The 18,332-nt window shown below is 44.0% G+C and overlaps 9 protein-coding genes across 13 annotated transcripts; 2 read left to right on the forward strand and 7 right to left on the reverse strand.

Moving 5' to 3' along the window:
• Positions 1 to 16: 16 nt before the first annotated feature.
• Positions 17 to 1,411, reverse strand: LOC108143044 (carbonic anhydrase 6). 4 transcript variants are annotated; one of them, XM_017267249.2, is made up of 5 exons: positions 1,238 to 1,411; positions 817 to 1,173; positions 614 to 764; positions 488 to 567; positions 17 to 206 (listed from the first exon to the last, which is right to left on the reverse strand). In XM_017267249.2, exons 1-5 carry the CDS (start codon positions 1,304 to 1,306, stop codon positions 78 to 80), a joined length of 786 nt encoding a protein of 261 aa, XP_017122738.1. In that variant the 5' UTR covers positions 1,307 to 1,411; the 3' UTR covers positions 17 to 77. The 4 variants fall into 4 exon arrangements, with proteins under 4 accessions (XP_017122738.1, XP_017122736.1, XP_017122735.1 ...); XM_017267247.2 differs by having other exon boundaries at positions 614 to 749; positions 1,233 to 1,411; XM_017267246.2 differs by having other exon boundaries at positions 1,233 to 1,411.
• Positions 1,412 to 1,438: 27 nt separating this feature from the next.
• LOC108142939 (sodium channel protein Nach) lies at positions 1,439 to 3,955 on the reverse strand. The gene is made up of 8 exons (XM_017267034.1): positions 3,759 to 3,955; positions 3,491 to 3,697; positions 2,960 to 3,149; positions 2,765 to 2,898; positions 2,444 to 2,711; positions 2,026 to 2,254; positions 1,683 to 1,967; positions 1,439 to 1,614 (listed from the first exon to the last, which is right to left on the reverse strand). The coding sequence occupies exons 1-8, from the start codon at positions 3,953 to 3,955 to the stop codon at positions 1,439 to 1,441; spliced, it is 1,686 nt and encodes a 561-aa protein (XP_017122523.1).
• A 319-nt stretch (positions 3,956 to 4,274) lies between these two features.
• On the reverse strand, positions 4,275 to 4,698 carry LOC108142938. Its single transcript, XM_017267033.2, has one exon. It carries the CDS (start codon positions 4,688 to 4,690, stop codon positions 4,478 to 4,480), a length of 213 nt encoding a protein of 70 aa, XP_017122522.1. The 5' UTR covers positions 4,691 to 4,698; the 3' UTR covers positions 4,275 to 4,477.
• A 2,003-nt stretch (positions 4,699 to 6,701) lies between these two features.
• LOC108142941 (shematrin-like protein 1) lies at positions 6,702 to 7,445 on the reverse strand. Its single transcript, XM_017267036.2, has 2 exons — positions 7,314 to 7,445; positions 6,702 to 7,241 (listed from the first exon to the last, which is right to left on the reverse strand). The coding sequence occupies exon 2, from the start codon at positions 7,172 to 7,174 to the stop codon at positions 6,755 to 6,757; it is 420 nt and encodes a 139-aa protein (XP_017122525.1). The 5' UTR covers positions 7,175 to 7,241; positions 7,314 to 7,445; the 3' UTR covers positions 6,702 to 6,754.
• A 921-nt stretch (positions 7,446 to 8,366) lies between these two features.
• On the forward strand, positions 8,367 to 9,601 carry LOC108143108 (basic salivary proline-rich protein 3). The gene has a single exon (XM_017267330.2). It carries the CDS (start codon positions 8,428 to 8,430, stop codon positions 9,433 to 9,435), a length of 1,008 nt encoding a protein of 335 aa, XP_017122819.1. The 5' UTR covers positions 8,367 to 8,427; the 3' UTR covers positions 9,436 to 9,601.
• LOC108143109 (protein lifeguard 1) lies at positions 9,552 to 10,440 on the reverse strand. 2 transcript variants are annotated; one of them, XM_017267332.2, is made up of 2 exons: positions 10,006 to 10,440; positions 9,552 to 9,696 (listed from the first exon to the last, which is right to left on the reverse strand). In XM_017267332.2, the coding sequence occupies exons 1-2, from the start codon at positions 10,409 to 10,411 to the stop codon at positions 9,644 to 9,646; spliced, it is 459 nt and encodes a 152-aa protein (XP_017122821.1). In that variant the 5' UTR covers positions 10,412 to 10,440; the 3' UTR covers positions 9,552 to 9,643. The 2 variants fall into 2 exon arrangements, with proteins under 2 accessions (XP_017122821.1, XP_017122820.1); XM_017267331.2 differs by having other exon boundaries at positions 9,552 to 9,699; positions 10,006 to 10,438.
• A 729-nt stretch (positions 10,441 to 11,169) lies between these two features.
• Positions 11,170 to 12,534, forward strand: LOC108143114 (calcium-binding protein P). Its single transcript, XM_017267338.2, has 2 exons — positions 11,170 to 11,648; positions 11,842 to 12,534. The coding sequence occupies exons 1-2, from the start codon at positions 11,195 to 11,197 to the stop codon at positions 12,276 to 12,278; spliced, it is 891 nt and encodes a 296-aa protein (XP_017122827.1). The 5' UTR covers positions 11,170 to 11,194; the 3' UTR covers positions 12,279 to 12,534.
• A 1,018-nt stretch (positions 12,535 to 13,552) lies between these two features.
• On the reverse strand, positions 13,553 to 16,448 carry LOC108143066 (G2/mitotic-specific cyclin-B3). The gene has a single exon (XM_017267280.2). The coding sequence runs from the start codon at positions 16,172 to 16,174 to the stop codon at positions 14,441 to 14,443; it is 1,734 nt and encodes a 577-aa protein (XP_017122769.1). The 5' UTR covers positions 16,175 to 16,448; the 3' UTR covers positions 13,553 to 14,440.
• Positions 16,449 to 16,895: 447 nt separating this feature from the next.
• Positions 16,896 to 18,136, reverse strand: LOC108142911 (adenosine deaminase-like protein). Its single transcript, XM_017266999.2, has one exon. It carries the CDS (start codon positions 18,087 to 18,089, stop codon positions 17,082 to 17,084), a length of 1,008 nt encoding a protein of 335 aa, XP_017122488.1. The 5' UTR covers positions 18,090 to 18,136; the 3' UTR covers positions 16,896 to 17,081.
• Between the last annotated feature and the right edge of the window lie 196 nt (positions 18,137 to 18,332).

An 18,332-nucleotide genomic window follows, 5' to 3' on the forward strand; every position in this document is an offset into this window, starting at 1 on the left:
CATTAAAAAATAACCATTGCACTTTAAACAATTTATTATGCTATACATTTGGCGACTTTTGATACATCACTAGACTTTCACTTGGATGGGCAGACTTCACTGCCCTTACTTCGATATACAGGTCGTTCATGGTCCTCTTGTAAAACCCGATAGGTGTTTAGGACCCGCTTTCCACGATAATCCCTCAGCTGCCAGAAGTTTTGCCACTGGTAAATGCATATAGGAACTTAATTTTCATATAAATCTTTTATTTTAATTTTAAGCCAAAAAAAAGTTTCGTAAATATTACTCATACGACTCGTTGTCAAAGGCAACCGTTGAAGCCAAAGTAAAAACCCAAAAACGCTTGTATTCCAAAAAAAGAAAATGTGTCTTAAATTCAGCAAAGCGCATAAGCATACTAAATGCGAAGCTTCCCAAAAAAATAGGAAGTTAAATCCTTTGAGTTTTTAATTTAAATCGAGTTTTCTTTGGCCTACATACTTACGTGTTCCTTGGGTACATCGAGCGGTGTCTGGAACACAAACCAAATGACGGCTTCAGCACAAGGCGGTGTAGTAAGGGAACCTAAAAGATTATACTTAAAAAGGAGCCACAAGCTGGCCGTACCAACCTTGATAGGTCAGGTATTTTTGGGTGTCTACGCCAACAATTAGATCTTCCAAGGACATACTCTCCTCCAGAGCTTGGCTATCATTCAATTCAGATATTTTAGACACCTGTTTGCAGATCTCGTTCATAGCTGGCGACTGATTTTTCGGATTCTTTAAAGAAAATACGAAGCGAGTGAACATGATTGGCTAACCATTTCCCTACCTCTGGAGTCCTCAATAGCACAGCCAAAACGGCAAATCCATTGCAATTCAGAGCAGCTTCCTGGTTGGTTTTGAAACTGGCATTCTTATGCACTATGTGCAACTCCCCGTCATAGAAACGCCCATCCAAGTTGTGCTCGGATCCTTTGAAGAGCTCGGAACCCCAATGGAAATGCAGCTGCTGGGCCTCGAAGACGTGTCCAAACTCACTGCTGATACAAAGCGACGGCTGTTTTCCCTCCACAGTGTTTGGAATTCTCATGAGGACAGTTAAGCCATTATTGATCACGGATAAGGGATCGCACAAACGTTTATTGTAGTTTACCAGCTCCAATTTTGGGACATTACAGGAAACGGTCTTTGATGTTTAATAATACGAAAACAATTATTTAGAAATAACAGGCAATAGTGGCATACATTACACGACCAAAGTGCAATTGGCGATTGTCTCTGACCGCCCTCAACTGTCCAGTCCCTTCCTTGTTTATCATAGTTAAAACCAAAGTGGCTTCTGGTCCCGAAACTAGCAAGGGCAACACTTCTACCCACAAGAAACATATACAACAGATTTAACAGAACAATAATTTTGACTTTTATTTGCCCGACTCTCAGATATAAATGTTCTATGGACATATGTACAGCTTATTGGTTTCCAATTGCTTGGCCTTCCGGTCGATTACATTCTGTTCCACGATGCGATTGCAGCCCTCATATATGTACTTAGTCAGAAAGAAGAGAATCTCGAATATGGCCACCATGGAGAAGCCCACGAAGATGGACATTATGTTGCCAATGGTACCTGAAAAGTGGGAAGATTGTAAACGATAAGCGATAGAAGAAAGATTAGGTATATTTTGCGAGACCCACTGAACACCTCAAACCAGGCGTTGTTCAGCAATCGGATGTAGTACTGGGCATGTGGCTCGCCAAAGAAAACCCGCAGCACGGAAATATTCGAGCTAAATTCCGTCTGGTTATTCTCATCGACTTTAAGGGTGGCCAAAAAGTTGTCGATGGGCAGAGAACTCATCGAAACCCCGAACTGCACATCACTGCAGGAGGGCAGGCACTGTGGACAGTACAAGGCCTCCTCTATTTCCCGCTCCAAGCCGGGAATAATGATCCGCTCCGTCAGCACGTTGCGCCACTTGACTGTGGATTATGAGATTTATGTGGACGGAACTCTGTAGGATCAGTGGGATTCGCTTACACTTGTACTGATTGAGACAGGAAACGTGTCCCAGGGTGCAGTACACCACGCCATCGAGGTTCTCCACCAGCTGCAGGGGCATTTGAAATGGCAGACACCGGCACAGAGCGACGATACTACGGATTCGGCATCTGGTAATGCAGTTTGGAAAGCTGTAGGCGTACGTATAGGTCCTCATTACCTGCTCGTTGCTTGGACTCTGAGCCTCGTAGTCAAAATAGCAGCGCCGCTTTAAGACACAAAATTTAAGCGATTTAAGAACACTGCTTGTGGGCTGATTAGCTTAAAACTTACTGTCTAATAATACTAACTAACTATTGCATACCCATTACTCAGCTAAAAAATTGTACCACGAACTACAATATAACCTTTTACCCTAAAAGTGAGGAAGGGCAATAATACGTATTTAAAAACCTACACTAAATGGCGAGAAGGACTTCAAGCTGTCGTCCGTGTCCACCACTCGAGCATAGATCGACAGGAAACTGTCCTCGCCCTGACCGGGAAACATTTCCAGGGCATTCGAGGAGCTAACCGAAGCATAGTTCTCAGCGTTATGAACCAGGACGATGTATCCATTGGTGTTCAGGATGGGTGCAAAGTAATCCGCGTGGCTGTCATTGAGCACAACCGTGAGACCCAGTTCCGAGCTGGCCAGCCGATTCTTGAAGTTCCGTTTCTTTAATCTGGTAAATGTTGGGTAAAGTGAGGACAGTTCGATTTGGGCACTGCCACTCACTTGTTCTCCATATTGAAGGTGCAACAGGGACCGTACATGGTGAGGCTCTCCTGAAAGGCGTCTCTGCTGAAGCAGGGGATCTCCACATTGGCCAGGCTGCACTTCAGCACGAATCCCTCACAGCTGGGGGTCAACTGCGAGAAACAAAGCACTGTTTTTCCATCAATCGGGCTAAGTACTTTGAAGTTCCTTTACCATTCTCATTATGCGTCGGGTGTCGAAGAAGGTCTCGTTGTTCCAGGTGCCAAAAACATCAAGAAAGGTTTGAAATATAACAAAGTCATCGGTGTCCTCCACTGCACCCACACGGACGTAGAGCTCGCGGAAGAAGCGTAAACGCTCCAAAAAGTATTCCACGGGACGCATCACAGGGCTGTTTAATCTTCTGCAAGTGGGTTATTAAAAAAAAATAATCAAATTCTGAAAAATATCTTATTTAATTAAAATTTGAAACCTTTAATCTATGATAATAAAGTATATAAGCTAACATAAATACAGATATTAAAAATATATAATATTTTTAAAACCATCTGATAGGATTAGTGAATTTCTGATACATAACTGAAATATGTTAATGACTAGTGCTGTAATTTATGTATTTTATTTATTTATTATTTGGTATTTATTTATCATCTGTCCAGTTAGGACAATCAATATATTATTAAAAATAAGTTTAAATGAAATACTGTTTATTAATTTGGTAACTTAACAAAAGCGTATACTTACAGCTCTTCAGCATACTTGATAACCGCCTGGCGCGAAATACGATTGTTGGTGCATATGGAAACAGCAGGAAATGGAACATTTTCCACCGGATAAAGTGGATCCTTGAGATTGGTCACAAAGTATTGGGCCACGAACTGCTCCCACGTAAGCGAGAGCACCACCACTAGTGCGATGGCGGTGGTCATATGAAGCAGCAACCAAATCATTCTAAATAACATGTTTTTTTACACATGGCGTATGAGTGATATTAGGTAATAAATGTTCGTACCTTTGTCCCAAAGTTAGATCCGGTGACAGAAGCTTGTTGTATCCCTGCAGAGATATATTCTTGAGCAGATCCGCCATATCTAAGCAAAAAGCGGAGCCTAATGATGTCTTACGTCGACCTTTAGCCTTACGTTCTTTAGCTGCCTTGGGATTTTTAATCCACCAAATGGCATTGGAAGTTGACTCCAGCTTAACCATTTCTTAGAGAGTTGTATTATCTGCAAACCTTTTCAACGAACTGTTTTTCGTATTCTGAATGTTGTCTACGGATATTAACTTTTGTTTGATGGTTAAAACCAGCAGAAAAAGGGCGTGACTTGCTAATGCACTTTATCCATTAACGCCGTCCTAATTATTATTATAGTCAGGACAACTATGAACCACTTTGTTCTTGAAAAGGAACTGAAGTTTCTTTTTCAAAAGTCTATTTTTTTTAATTAATAAATCCAATTACCTAATTTTTAGCTGGTTTAACTCTTTTGTATAAGCTAAAAGTTATAGTAACGAAACAATTTAGTTTTAAAAAACGTTCTAATAATACATTTATTTATTTAATAACAAGATTCCATCGGAATCGGTTTCAACGCACTATTAATAGTACCGATTTTAGTCTTAATTCTATTGAATATTTTCCTGTACAAGATGTAGCAGTTCATTGTCTAGCTAAACCTGAATCGAGTCCTGTAAATGTCTTAACACGGTGTGTTTATAATGCGTTTATTATCCCGATGGCCAGAAGGGTTGCCCAGGATAGGTTCGGGATCCGGGGAAGGCGTATTGATTGGGATTGACCACTCGGGCGATGTCGGTGTAGCTGCGACCGCCTCGTGCTGGAGATTGGTAATATCCACGGGCTGGTGATCCACAAATGGGTGCCGGGAGAAGGAGCATCAGGGCAACCAAGAGGCTGAGCAGGAATCCCTGGACTGACATGGCTTGGCTTGGAGAACTGAACTGCAACCCAGGCCCGAGACCGGCCTATTTATATGGATATCGACGGCTGATCGGTTCTTGCCGTTCCCAAGCGCCGCTGGCTTGGCTTATCAATCAGGTTTTGGCCCGGACAGAAACCCCAGCAGCATTGCGTTGCCGCTCACGTAGATCTCGTCTCTTTGTATGATATAGCTTTTTATGATCACTTTGTGTTTTTTTCTCAATATTTACTGACACGCTGCCGGCGACAAGTCATTCACACCGCACTCCGTTATACCCGCCGTTCGAAAGTGAGTAAGCACATACAGCTGCCATCAAAATAATAGTTGTTTCTCAGTTAATGTGAATAGCAAACGCACTATTGAAAATCTTGTTTATATTATCATGAAGCCTAGTATTGGATAAACAAACTAAATCACATAGAATATATAGAAAAGACTGCTAAAAAAAACTTTACAAAAATATCAAGAGTTTTATTTATATAATTTTGTTTATTGCTAACTAAGCAAAGTGCCTTAAAGGTTAGCTTTTGAGCACTTTACATTATCCCACTACTACCAATTTGGCCGCAACTGTATATGATCTTGACTCTAATTGCGTGGTGAATGATTTGGCTCTATCGGCACTGCTCAATCCGAGTCGACTCAGCCTCAGCCTCCCAGCATAAGTGCGCATACGTATTTAAATTGTAATTAGCGACTCTGACGGCTGGAAGTAATGACGTAGGTGCGCCGTATTAGCAAATTCTTGCATAAACAATTGCCATGTTCGGTGCGAATAGTTGACACCGACTTAGGGAGAAGGCTTCCTTCCTGAATGGGGTCTGGTTTGTGGTTTCGCTTCCTCAAAAACAATCGCTGCACGAGGGGAAGTCCTAGGCGGGCAGCTGCATCTCAATCTGAATCACTGGGCTTGAATCACGAGTAAGTATAGTACTTCGGTGGGCTCGTAAAACGGCTATATATACCACACTTGTATGCCATGAGTTCAGTCAGAAGATGCCCTGGGTCATTATCAGATCAGCCGATACTTACTGTCAAGTGTTTCTGTTAAGGAATTTCAACAGCCGATTAAAAGTTTCTGGCATTACTTAATTAAATTATTTCTTCCGGATATTCTTACTATTAATATAATAACAAATCCATTAAAATAAGTTGATGATTCATCAATAAGCCTCCCAGCTTATTGATGGAGATTTTTTTAATAATTCGTTTGGGGATTTATAAAGTTATTATAAACCACCCGGAAAAAGTTGGATGCATAGATGTAACTCTTGAAAATTTGTCGGTTTAACAAAAAAATATTATAAAAGCATGACTAACATACTAAACATTTACACAAAGGTATTCCCCAAATTATCAATATATTTAGGGGCTTTACTTTAGTAAACCGAAATAATATAACACGAATTAGTTTGAATGCCACTCGCGTCCATATTTTAAGCAGAAATTCCATTTTAAAAACTCACAATCATTGTGGTTTGAATTTCTAAAAAAAAAGAAATTTAAGAAATTTTATGGTTAAAATCCCTATCCAATTTTTTTCATAACCATAATTTTTCTTACATATATCCGATTTTAAAAAGGCATAGCTTTTTAACTTATTGGTTTATAAGCTCAGAAAATCTGCATTTAAATATTGGTTTGAAATTTTGGATCGATTTTCTTGAAATTTTGGTGATGCAGTTGTGCAGTGTAAAGAATATTTCAAGGTTTTTCCAATTAGCAATCCCTTGGTAAATAGTACCAGTCAGGGACCTTACCCCACTATCCCAATAACCGGGAGAACAATCCCCACATGAACACATCTCTCCCTAAAAAGGCGACGCGCCTTCGTTTCATTTAAATTGAAACTTAAGTCACGTCCAAGCGATCCACTGAACGCGTCTGCTCCGTAAATGCGAGTCGGTGATCATAAATCTCTTGCTCGTAGATTCATATACACGTGTGTTATGTAGCACTAGTAGCGATTTAATAGAGCTTCAAGTAATCAAATCTGTAACTTTCGCTGGTTTTATTTTAATGGTTAATACTGTTGAAAACACGATCTTAGATATGGAAAACTTCAACCCCAAAGCGCGGAAAAGGGAGTGCGAGGCAGGAATCGACTGCCTCCAGGACCGATATATGGAGCGGGATTTATGACCCTCGCTATGTCCGAGTAGGTGCGTCCTTGCCTATTTCCAGAAGGCCTTCGTCCTCCTGAATAAGATGGGTATGAGTAGGATGAGGAATATTCTGGATAGGATGGGTAATTATAGCCATAGCCTCCAGCATAGTTTCCATAACCATAGTTCCCATAGCCGTTGTTTCCATAGCCGTTGTTTCCATAACCATAGTTTCCATAGCCAGTATTTCCATAGTTTCGTACTCCATATCCATTTGCCGACTTCCAGGACTTTTTGAAGAACAGAGCACTACTCCAATCCAGACAGCATATGATCAGCAGACTGAGGATCGTCAAGAGGGAGGCTTGTGTTCTCATGCTGCTTCTATTTCGAATAACTTCCAGTTCTGGCAGCTCATCTACGCAGTTCTCCTCTATTTATACCCTGGGGAATGGAGTTGGGACAACGATGGTGACACATTGTGGTCTAGCTCATTTAAATGGTTTCTTTTTTTACGTTTTCTTGTTCCCATAAAGACGGTCGGGATCTCTGGAAGATTAGCTCGGGCAACGGGCAAGTCACTGGATTTTGCTGGATTTATTATGCCAGATGGACTGACACAATCAGCATGCGGATCACGCGCCACTCACTGAAAGACTGACCGATCGCAGACGGTCAGTATGGTCAGCATACAACGGACATCCCATCTCCATCCATAATATAGACATAAAATGCCACTAAAACTAAGACCATTTACCATTTTGAACTGTATGACATTAGACGAAAAAAAAATTGTATTCAATCCTTAAATTGGAAAAGCTTTATCTTAGTTTCTTTATTTACCTATTTGTTTTGCTAACTGCAACTGCTTATATATATATAACATTATTCTTACGACTGAGAACTTTAATCAATAGTCTAATTATTTTTTTTTAAATGATATTCATTATTTTTACAGTATTTAAATCTAATTTCGTTATGCTATGTATATAAAATAATGCTGTTTTGCTGTCTTAAATTACCATCTAGAACCCTTTTGTTTGAAGATAATCGTAATGATCGTAGTTAGATAATAATATTCATTAAGATATAAATCATAAATCGTCTTTTGACCATCAATTTATTGTCAATTAGAATTAGTTTATATATTAAACATTTTATTGTTTGTTTTTACATCATTGAGAAGTAATTTCTTAATCAATATTCTTTTAAACATAAATATGAGTAATAATGGTGTGTAAGCCACATCTTTTCCTACCTTTTGTTTGAAGACAATTGTTTTTACATCATTTAAAACAGATTTTTTCATCAATGTTCTTTCATACTTATGTGTGAATAATAATGCTGCTAAAGCTCCGTCTTTGTTTACCTTTTGTTTGAAGATAATCGAGATGATCGTGATGACCGCTCCGAGACGGACGACCGTTAGAGAGCGGATCTGTTGGGATCGGATCTCTCCGAATTCGGCTACTTATCTAAATCATGCTCTCACTGCTCGCCGGACAGGTTTCCAATGTTTACTGAAGCGTCAACGATTAATATTATCGCATAGGCGGAGCAAAAATCTTCCCCCCACAGTTGGAATCCGCCTCTCGCGGTGATCACTGCTTGATCACTTGATTACTCGATCATGACGCGATCTTCGTCAGCTTGGAGCCCCGTTTGGCTCTGGGCACTCATGGCATTGCCGGCCACGTGCCTCGCCCAGTTTGCCTATTCCTCGGCGGGCGGAGCAGTTGCCTCCGCCGGAGGGGTCACTGTGGTGGCCCAACTGCCCGGGCTTGGAGCCATCAATGGACTCATCAATGCCATGCACAACAACAATAACCGTAGGCAACAGCAGCAATTTGAGCGGCTGCAGCAGGGCAGGCCCGGAATGGGCCCAAATCGAAGAGGACCTGGATTCGGGCCACCCAACCGGCAGCAAGCTCCTCCTGGCTGGCCTCCAGGCTGGCAGTGGGGCAACCAAAACCAGCCAGGATTTGGCTGGGACCAGCAGGGATATGGCCCCGACTGGAATGGTGGAGGAGGAGGACAACGACCAGGTTGGAATGGCGGAGGAGGAATGGGACCGCCGCCGCCGAGGCCAGGATGGAATGGAGGCGGCGGAATGGGTCCACGACCAGGCTGGAATGGAGGAGGTGGAAGAGGACCACCACCGCCAAGGCCAGGCTGGAATGGCGAAAGACCACCTCCACCACCGAGGCCAGATTGGAATGGACCTGGATGGAACGGTGGCATGAGACCATCGACAGAATGGGACGAAAATCAACAGCAACCTTTTCCAGATCAGCCAGAACCCAATGTTTCCACTCCCAGAACTCCTGCCATACCCATGCCCGATGTCCAAAGCACAACTCCTCGGACGGCAGAAACACAGCCCACCATCCAGCCACGTCCTCCGCCCACGCAGCCCACCAAGGACACCCTTATCGTAGGCACCAATCGACCACCGCTGGTGCCGCACCAGAATCCGGATACACCCACCTATCCAACTTGGCCAACTCCCCAGCCACTGCCAAATCCATTAGATAAGTTGCCCGAGCAGGATGCCATCATATTCCCCAGTTCCAGCAGATATGTCCACCTGCCCAACCAGGATGTTCCATCGCAGCCCATCGATGTGCGACGGAGATGATTGCTGGGCAGGCAGGGATTCCCCCGCCCACACTTGCTTATTCCTACAGTCTATTGTGCAATTAACCCACTCAAGATCGTCTTTGTGACGTTGCCCAAACAGGTTCTAAAAGCTCGTTGACGTAAATTAGTATTTTAATAAATTACACATAAACAAAAAGATGAAACGGCACGAGATTTAATGGGATGGGGGCTCTAAAAGATGAACGCTAGTAACCCCTTTGTTTGTAGCCGCCTCCATAAAGATCCTGTGCCTTGTACACTGCTAAAAATAAACAAATTTACATTAAATTAAATATTTTATATTTCACATTAAAATTATACTTAATATTAATATTAGATACTATACAACATAAATTGCAAGATTTAATATTTCAATTTTAGAATTCATATGGAATATATTCGAATGGTTTCTGTTTGATTTAAAAGCATTATCTTTATCACTTTCAAAATCCTAAAATAGTCAAATGGAACATAAAAAATGTTTCCATTTTTAAATTAACTAAAAGCCACAGTGAATAAAAATCAAAACGAAAAATATTTAAATGTATTATCTACGTTTTTTTTTTACCTGCGGGGGGATAGTATCCATGAGGCGGAGATGCGGGTGGTGGGTGGTGGTTGTAATGCGAGTAGTGGTCAGGCGATGGATAGTAGGCGTTTGGAGGAGGAACCCGTTGCGGTGGTGGATAGTATCCATAGCCAGGAGAAGATGCCTGCTGCTGGTAGCCACCATGCTCATAGCCTCCGCCATAGTGGTAGTCGTACCCATGCTCGTAGCCCTCTTGGATAAGTGGACCCGGTCCAGGATGTGGATGTGGATAGCCTGGATGTGGGTAGCCTCCTCCTGCCTGATGATGCCCTGCTGGTCGATCATCCAATACCCCTAGCAAGACCTCGGCGATCTTGCCGAAAGTGGGTCGGCAATGGGCCAAGCTGGCCAGGATTAGCACTAGTATCACAGCCAGCAACTGCATCTTGGAGTAATTGAATTAATTTTGATGTTTTTGCGAATCCTCCTTCCAGCTTTTATAGCCCAGCTGCGCATGGTGATAAGACAGATGAATGGAATCTAGTGAAAGAACCTTGATTACTGGAGCAAATGCTATATGTTGCTTATAGCGCTAATCTGGCGAACTGGTAAACAAGGTTGTCTGAGAAAGCTTTCGTTTAATATACAAAGCATACATATGTACATAATTATCAACTATGCTGGTATAGATTTTAAATGCTTGGGAAATCCCCACAATTTCATTGCGTCTTTGCTTATCACACTTTTGGCGGCGCACAACTTAAGAGTGGCACTCAGCAAAAAAAAGGTTTTTCCATTTATTTTTATTTTTTTTTAAATGCGGCTCCATATATGTTTTCCAATTATTTTTTTTTTTAATTCAATTTTTGCAATTTCATTGAAAAATCATTATATTTTTTATCAGTATTATAAACTGATGCAGTTCAGCTTATACTTACTGTTTTTTCGGTCTCATTATTAATTTTAGTAAATATATTCAATAAAATTCTTAAACATTAATTCGATTTTTGCACAGTATTCCGCTTATTCATATATTAATATCTTTTTTCTCGGTGTGGTTTTTCTCATTTATTCTACGAAAAATAGCACTCAGTGAGACTTAAAGCACCTATCCGGGCATTGAGCCCCTGCTGATAACCTAAAGCTCTCATCGGATCGGATCGGATCGGATCCCAGCATCAAATACACGCGCCGAGAGCTTCGGAGGTTTAGTTTACTTAAAGACGCCATGGTCAGCAGCAGGAGGGGAATTGCATTTGCCGCTCTGGCCCTCATCCTGATCGCCTTTGTTGAGGGATCTCAGTTCGACAGGGACGAGAGTCAAGAGGATCACAAGACGGAATTCAATCTGGCCTCCACTTTGAGCGCTGGCATCTCCAGCAGTCGCCATCGCCAGCGGTCCCATCTCGGCTCGCCTGTGTATCCGGGTCTTGGTCAGGTGGGAGCAGGATACGCCGGCGCCACCGGATCCATCGATGATGCCCATGGCCATGAGCAGGGCGGCTCTGGCGTTCGAGTGGCCAGCACTAACCCTGTAGTTTTCCCTGGCAACCAGTTCCCAGGAGGACAACAGTTTCCGGCCTATCCGCCACCAGGATATCCAAGCCAACAGGCTCCGGTTCCGTATCCAGTTGCAGGAGGTTCTGCTGGAGGATCATCTTCAGGTGGTTTCCAAAGTGCAGGTAAGACTTCAAGCATAACAAACAATTACACTGATAACAAAATGCAACAGCGCAAATAAATATCAGGCTATTAACTCAATATAATGCTTACCAAAATCGGAAAAATTTGTGAATATTATTAAAAGCATTTATGTTTTGAGTCGATTTACCAATGAGTAAATACACTTATCTTTTGATTCCCCTTCTTGGTTAGGTGGTTATCCTGGTTATCCTGCTCAGTATCCCACTGGTGTTCCACCTCAGCAGCCGGTGGGCACTGGGGCTCCTGGTTTCTATCCGGGAACTGGTGCCTATCCCGGCTACTCGTATCCAGGAGTGTACTTGCCACAGTATCCCGGCTATCCGCAGCCAGCTCAGTTTCCTCCCTATGGAGTGGCTCCTGGAGCAGTTGGAGTTCCTGGAGCAGCTGGTCACTTTCCGGCCACAAGTGGGCAGAACTTCCATCGGTATCCCAGCCACAATGCCGCCGATCCCAACCACTGGGATCACCACTTCGCGCTGAACACAGAGTACAACGAGGAAGGGGTTCACAAAGGACCCTCCGGAGTGCTCAACAACCAAAATGCCTTCGGCTATGGCAGTGGCTATGGAGGCGGCTACAATGGCGCCTACAACTCGCCGGCCTACTGAAGCTGGACGGGATTAGGGGCGTGAAGTAATCCGAGTCGTAGTCATAAGTTGGCTGCTCCTTCTGTTTGGGCAGCTGTCTCTACCCATCTCTCCATTTGTGTGTCCCTGCGAAATAAACTTGATTTCTGCACACCCAACCAAGATAATTAGCAATGCTGGCCAGTTACCAGTTACCAGTTGCCAGTTGCCAGTTGCACCTTGAACCGGAAAAAATAAAGCACATGCATTTCGGCTCCCATACAGACAGATAACCTTACGCATACACATCTTATTCTTTTTCGTGTTCTTATTCTTATATCTATTCCCATTCTTTTCTCCGTCAAAGGACACAATTGAAGGGGACAGGAGCTACCTGGCTGGCAGGCAGCCGAAAAAAAGGACTCTAGACAAGGCAAAGGTGGTAGGAAATCGGAACAAGGAGGACCCATTTTCAGACCCAACTGCAGCGACATAAATCGGCTGGGTTTCGGTGTGCAGCAGATTTGCTGAGAGTCGAGAAAAAGGACGACGGAGGACGGAGGACGTCTTGATGTCTTGCGGCGCATGCGCAGCCTGCCGCGCAAATCCTTAACAAATTTTTGGCGCTAAAATGAGAGACGGGCGCGCCAAAAAATCAAGGAACCGCAGGAAACACGACCCGAGTGTATACACACACAGATTTTGAATGATTTCGGTGGGTCTTACCTGTAGCAAATCGAACCGATTCCAGACAGGGTTTGATGTCCTTAGGTCATCAGCCATCAGCTGTTCGAGGATGAGCGTAAAAAGGTAACAAATCTCAGCTGAGAGAAGTTCAAAACAATAGATGAGTTTCGTTACTCACTCCAAAGGAAGCCTGAATTTTATAGAAATTTTCCTTTAACCTTTGACCTCAAAATATTGATGGACACATTTTTGATTTTGAAAGATTCGATACTCACTGCATAACTAGTTTGAATTTAATATACCCTTTCCTTTAACCTTTGAAAGATTTCAGTCTAAGTTACCCTATACATGTTTTAGAGGTTTTATGTTAAATGGGTTTTAAAACTTTAGTTACATACTGTTTAATGGGTTTCTTTGTTCTCTAATGAGGATACATACAGGAAAATATTCCGAAAACCGTAGATGAAGCATTAGATGAAATCCTTCATTCAGATAGATTTGTTTTCTTGATTAAATATAAAATACATTAAAAATTTTGAATGTGTTAGTCTTGCCTTCTCAAAAATGTATTACTTTGGTTTTTTTTCAACTCTACTCCTAATGGCCCGCTGTGAAGGTACAAATTTGAATTATTTTTGAACGGACGTAAAAATGTTTATTGGTATTCTCTGGGCAAAAACGATACATACATAACACTGAGTACATACATAACTAGTTACTGGAACAATGCAACGTTATCAACATTCATGACTTGGGAGAGGGAATTGGATTTGGAACTGGATGGTTTGCGTCCTCCGAGGGGCGTGGATATGGATGTGGATGTGGCTGTGGAGAGGGGCGAAGAGAGTCCATGAACGGCTTAACAAATAACAGCATTAACAACACGGCCACAGGAACAGATGCACAGGACGAGGGTTGATCGCGGCGCATTCATTTCGTTTCATTTCCAGGTTGTACAGGACACACGTGCCTTTGCTAGTCGATATCCTTGCTTCTGTATATCTGGGTATTGTAGAGTAACTTACTTGGCGATCCATATATGTCTGCTTTGGTGGCTTACGAGTTAGGTTTATTTAATGCTGGCATCTCTTAAAACTAGTGTACATATTATAACATGAATCGTTTGGTAAGGGATGTGGGTGTGCTACAGATAATTTCGCTTTTCCTGTTTAGATATTGATATTATGTTACTGAACGTATATATGAAAACTAAACAATAATACATGGCAAAAAAGAAACAATAAGCACTCTTAACACACTATTTATGCAAAAACATGTCAATAATGCAAAGGTCACCATAATGAATAATTAAATATAATAAATTGTGAGGACTTGGCGGGGGATTAATAAGGACTAGGGTCTAGGGCTAAGATCAGGGGATTATCCGCTGTTTCGTCTATACCGATTTGAGGCGGGAACTTGGGTGGGGCTGAATTGGGGGCTGAAGCGTCTTAGAGCCTAACTGAAGCGTAACATTTTGCAGCTCATGGTGAATTTGGCTAAACTTTGAGGCTGTCCTACGACAGATTGCTTTCGTTGAGGTCCAGGTTGCTCTGGAAGAGCTCCTGGTTCGTCAGCAGCGGTACCTTGGCCACCTCGTGGAATATCTTGTGCGAGTACTTGTTCCGTATCGTCTTGATGGTGGCCCGCGGCTTGCGGTGCAGTCCGGCATTTAGCACGGGCACAATTTCGGCGAACTCGGCCAGCTGGTAGCCGGTGTAGTAGACGAGAGTGGAGCTCCAGGTCTTCTGGTTCAGCTGCCCGGGGCCGCCGTGCATGCGCAGGGCCATGAAGAGGGCGGCGGAGGCCATCTGCGAGTCACTGAACGCAATGGTAGCATAGTCCATCAGCGACAGCTCCAGGATGTAGCGCGCCAGGGTCAACGTGGGCATGGGCACCTTGGCGCAGCGGGCATAGCGGCGCAGGAAGCGGTACGAGAGCGGGATGCCCAGGTCGTAATTGATCATGCGCAACGTCTCGCGCTCCATCCGCACCAGCTCGTCGTGGTTGTAGGCCCCGTCGCAGATGTAGAGAAAGTCCTCGATCAGGGGCGGCTGTCGCTCGTCGTACTTGCAGGCAATGAAGAAGGCAGCGGCGCCCAGGAGCTGCAGCTTCTCCTTGTTGATGACCTCGCGGCACAGATACAGATCGACGATCTTCACCGCCAAATACAGAGTTTCGTGGTTCAACTCGAATGTCTCCTGCACCTCCACCATCCAGTCGACCAGCAGGGTGCGCATCCAGGTGGTCAGGTGGATCTGCCGCGGCATATAGTCGGCAATGGGGAACTCCGGTTCGCGCGCCTTCAAGTAGTTAAATATGTCCATAGCGTAGTGCGACACCTGGAACGGGTCGTCCCAGTTCTTGCGGTCAAAGTCCTCCACATCCTGTGGCACCGGCAGAATGGGCACCACCTGGCTGGGAGCAGTCTCTGGTAGGGTCAGTAACAGTGGCTGCTGCGGCTGCTGCTGCTCAGTCTTTTGCTGCAACTTGGCGGAGCGACGACGCGCCGCCTCAAAGTTCCCGGACAGCCGCATGGAATCGCAGCTGGACACATCCTCCAGCGCGGACATGTACAGGCTGTCCTCAGTCTTGTTGAAGTCATTGGAGATCCGGCGCACTGGCTTGATGGCGGGCGCCGGAGGAGCGGCCAAGTTGTGCATGGGCGGCAGCAGCACGGGTATTTGCATGGGTGGCAGCTGCTCGCCCAGAACCGACTTCTTGGCGGCGGGCACTGCCTTGGGACGCGGCTTGGGCCTGGCCAGGGCCTCCTCCAGCTTGTCCAGCACCTTGTGACAGTGCTCCACCGAGTCCTCCACCTTGCTGGAGGCGCGTGTGGTCATCTTGTTGGCGGCGACAAAGATGTTCTCCTGTTTCTTAGCATCCAGCATGGCCTGCAGCTGCTGGGCCGTGGGTTTCCTGGCCGGCTGCTCCGACTGCTGCTGCTGCTGCTCATCCTGGCCGGGATGCAGTGTCATGATCTTAACATTGTTGGTCAGGTTACCCAACGCGGAGCGCTTGATTTTGTCATTTTTGATGGGACTATGGTCGGCCTTGCGTTTGCCGCGCGTCTGCATGTTCTCGGCGTTGTTGGGATCGATGATGTTGCCCGCATTGGCGGTCCTGCGGGTGAGGCCCTTCCTGGTGGCGGCGCCCAGCGCCAGGAGCGGATTCCCGGCCGCGCCCCCCGCCTGCAGCTGATGATGCCCGCCTGTGATGGTGGCGCGCGTTGTTGCTTTTGTGGGCGCCATTTTGGAAATGCCTGTTTGCGTGACTCTTCGCACTCGTCGTTTCGTTGTTTTTGTTGGTGTCTGCTGCGTTTGGTCTGCCCAAGAGTCCTGATTTCAGCTAGTCCTCCGTCTGTGCCAACTACAACTCGATTCGAATAGCTAATGCTGCTGCTCGGGCGTAGTCACACAAACTCACAAGTCAAACGATTTCAGCCGGAGCGGAGTTTTTGAGTTATGCCGCTTGGCCGGAGCGATAAAGAGGAATGAGAAAATCGAAAAACACCGCCAGATGCAACTGCGATCGAAGTGTGACCGTCTACTTGACTTTTGCGATGCGCAACAGAAAGGTACTCAACGACACACTAACGCGATTTGTGCTGGCTATATTTCAAAGGTCAGTTATTTTTGAATTTCATATAATGAAGTACAAATTGCTGATTTTAATAAATTCAAACTATATTTAAAATTTTGCTTGTATATATTTTAAAATTTAGATGAATTTTTAGACGTTTTCTGATAAGTTTTATTCTTATTTGGTTTTGCATTTTGGACCACAGTACATTTCAATTTCGGCCAGGTCTTTGCCATAATGAGCGCGGCTTAAGACATATTTATTTCTTGCATACTTTTGTGCTTAGTTTTTAGACTTCGTTTACGAAGCACTGGGCTTTAATTTTTAAGCACAAATTATATTAAGTTGGCCAAAGAAAAAATATCGAATGCCAACCGAATGGGATTTATACTACGGGCTCAATATTAAATTTATTCCATTATTTACATTCCATTTACAATATTGGTTAAACTACGTCTTAAAATTTCTAGAGAACTTGAGTACAACAAAATATTTTAGCAAAAAACAGTTTAAATTTGGGTGTTTACGTTTTAATATCTACTGTCAGAATGGATTGAATACAGAAATATGAAAGCCCTATTTTGGCAAGCTGGCCGCGTAGTTTACCACCGATTCCACCATTTTCTTTTGCTCCTGGTCGCTCGCGAATGAGTGATGTACAGCCTCCAAAGTCAGGGCAATGCAATCCTCACGGGTTAATCCAAATGTTTCCGTTGCCAGCAGAAGCTCACGAGTCAACGAGGTGTCAAAGACACCGCTGTCGTCTGTGCAAATGACCTTGGGTGCACCCGCTTCAATGATCCTCTTCAAGTGATGCTCCTTCAAACTGGACACTGTTCCCGATTTGATATTGCTCGTAAGGCAGCATTCAATGGGTACATTCCGTTCTTTAAGCTGCTTAATTTCCTCCATGGTCAAAAAACTTCCATGTCCGCAGCGCGACATCCCGAACTCCAGCATTTGCTTCACCTCTGAAGGATTGTCGATTTCCGCACAGTGAATTACTAGCTTAAGACCCATTTCACGGGCTTTGGCAAGAGTAGGAGCAAAGTCGGAGAACCGCCCCTTGGCTGGATTCCCACTGAGATCGATTCCTAGTATTAGATCCGGATGCGTTTGGGCCAACTGCAAAGCCAAGGAAACGGTTTCCTCAGCCACGTCCACTGGTTCCGCCCTATTGATGGAGGGCAGTAGCTTAACCATGATATCCGGATACTTTTTCCTTGCCCCAATGATCGCATCGATTACGATCTCCAGGTATTCCCCGCGTGAATAGTTAACAGTTGCTTTCGGAGTAGTCCTCAGTTCCACATACTGCACGTTGTCGTGGGCAAAGTCCCTCACCGCCAATTCCGTAGCATAGCGCAAGCCATCCGGAGAAGATGTCAACTGGTGCACAAAGGTAAACGTCTCGAAACAGGCATCCAAATCCTTTTCACTGCGAATGAAGCACAGCTCCAAAAACTTATCTGAGGCGAACGCATTCAACCGCTCGGCAAGATCGCGCAAGCTATCGATTCCCAGAGAGCCATTAAGATGAGCGTGAAGCTCAACTTTGGGAAGTCCTTTCAGAAATTGCTCCATTTTTCATAGAACAATAATAATAACATTGATCCTTATCAACCGATCAGCTGGTGTCCCGGCAGTGTTGCCACATGTACGTATGAAAGTATACGATCACAAATGTGTTTAAAATAGCTATGTATTCACATTTTTTGAACTAGCTAAGAAACCAAACGTAAATAATTATTTTATATTTTATTATAAAAGTAGTCATCACAGATAATGTTGTCGTTACATATATATATGGTTCAAACATTTGGTATA

The sequence above is a fragment of the Drosophila elegans genome, unplaced genomic scaffold (genome assembly GCF_018152505.1).
Source record: "Drosophila elegans isolate 14027-0461.03 unplaced genomic scaffold, ASM1815250v1 contig_468, whole genome shotgun sequence".
NCBI lineage: Eukaryota > Metazoa > Arthropoda > Insecta > Diptera > Drosophilidae > Drosophila > Drosophila elegans.

Excerpts from the sequence above, each read along its gene's own strand:
- LOC108142938 (XM_017267033.2), bottom strand. The coding sequence starts at position 4,690 with ATGTCAGTCCAGGGATTCCTGCTCAGCCTCTTGGTTGCCCTGATGCTC.
- LOC108143109 (XM_017267331.2), bottom strand. The coding sequence starts at position 10,411 with ATGCAGTTGCTGGCTGTGATACTAGTGCTAATCCTGGCCAGCTTGGCC. Across the intron at positions 9,700-10,005 it reads TGGATACTATCCCCCCGCAG|CAGTGTACAAGGCACAGGAT; the intron begins GTAAAAAAAAAA and ends GTTTATTTTTAG.
- LOC108143044 (XM_017267246.2), bottom strand. The coding sequence starts at position 1,373 with ATGTTTCTTGTGGGTAGAAGTGTTGCCCTTGCTAGTTTCGGGACCAGA. Across the intron at positions 1,174-1,232 it reads TTGCACTTTGGTCGTGTAAT|ACCGTTTCCTGTAATGTCCC; the intron begins GTATGCCACTAT and ends TAAACATCAAAG. Across the intron at positions 207-487 it reads TCGATGTACCCAAGGAACAC|TGGCAAAACTTCTGGCAGCT; the intron begins GTAAGTATGTAG and ends TGCATTTACCAG.
- LOC108143108 (XM_017267330.2), top strand. The coding sequence starts at position 8,428 with ATGACGCGATCTTCGTCAGCTTGGAGCCCCGTTTGGCTCTGGGCACTC.
- LOC108142911 (XM_017266999.2), bottom strand. The coding sequence starts at position 18,089 with ATGGAGCAATTTCTGAAAGGACTTCCCAAAGTTGAGCTTCACGCTCAT.
- LOC108143066 (XM_017267280.2), bottom strand. The coding sequence starts at position 16,174 with ATGGCGCCCACAAAAGCAACAACGCGCGCCACCATCACAGGCGGGCAT.
- LOC108143114 (XM_017267338.2), top strand. The coding sequence starts at position 11,195 with ATGGTCAGCAGCAGGAGGGGAATTGCATTTGCCGCTCTGGCCCTCATC. Across the intron at positions 11,649-11,841 it reads AGGTGGTTTCCAAAGTGCAG|GTGGTTATCCTGGTTATCCT; the intron begins GTAAGACTTCAA and ends CTTCTTGGTTAG.
- LOC108142941 (XM_017267036.2), bottom strand. The coding sequence starts at position 7,174 with ATGAGAACACAAGCCTCCCTCTTGACGATCCTCAGTCTGCTGATCATA.
- LOC108142939 (XM_017267034.1), bottom strand. The coding sequence starts at position 3,955 with ATGGTTAAGCTGGAGTCAACTTCCAATGCCATTTGGTGGATTAAAAAT. Across the intron at positions 3,698-3,758 it reads GATCTAACTTTGGGACAAAG|AATGATTTGGTTGCTGCTTC; the intron begins GTACGAACATTT and ends CATGTTATTTAG. Across the intron at positions 1,615-1,682 it reads CGCCTGGTTTGAGGTGTTCA|GTACCATTGGCAACATAATG; the intron begins GTGGGTCTCGCA and ends CCCACTTTTCAG.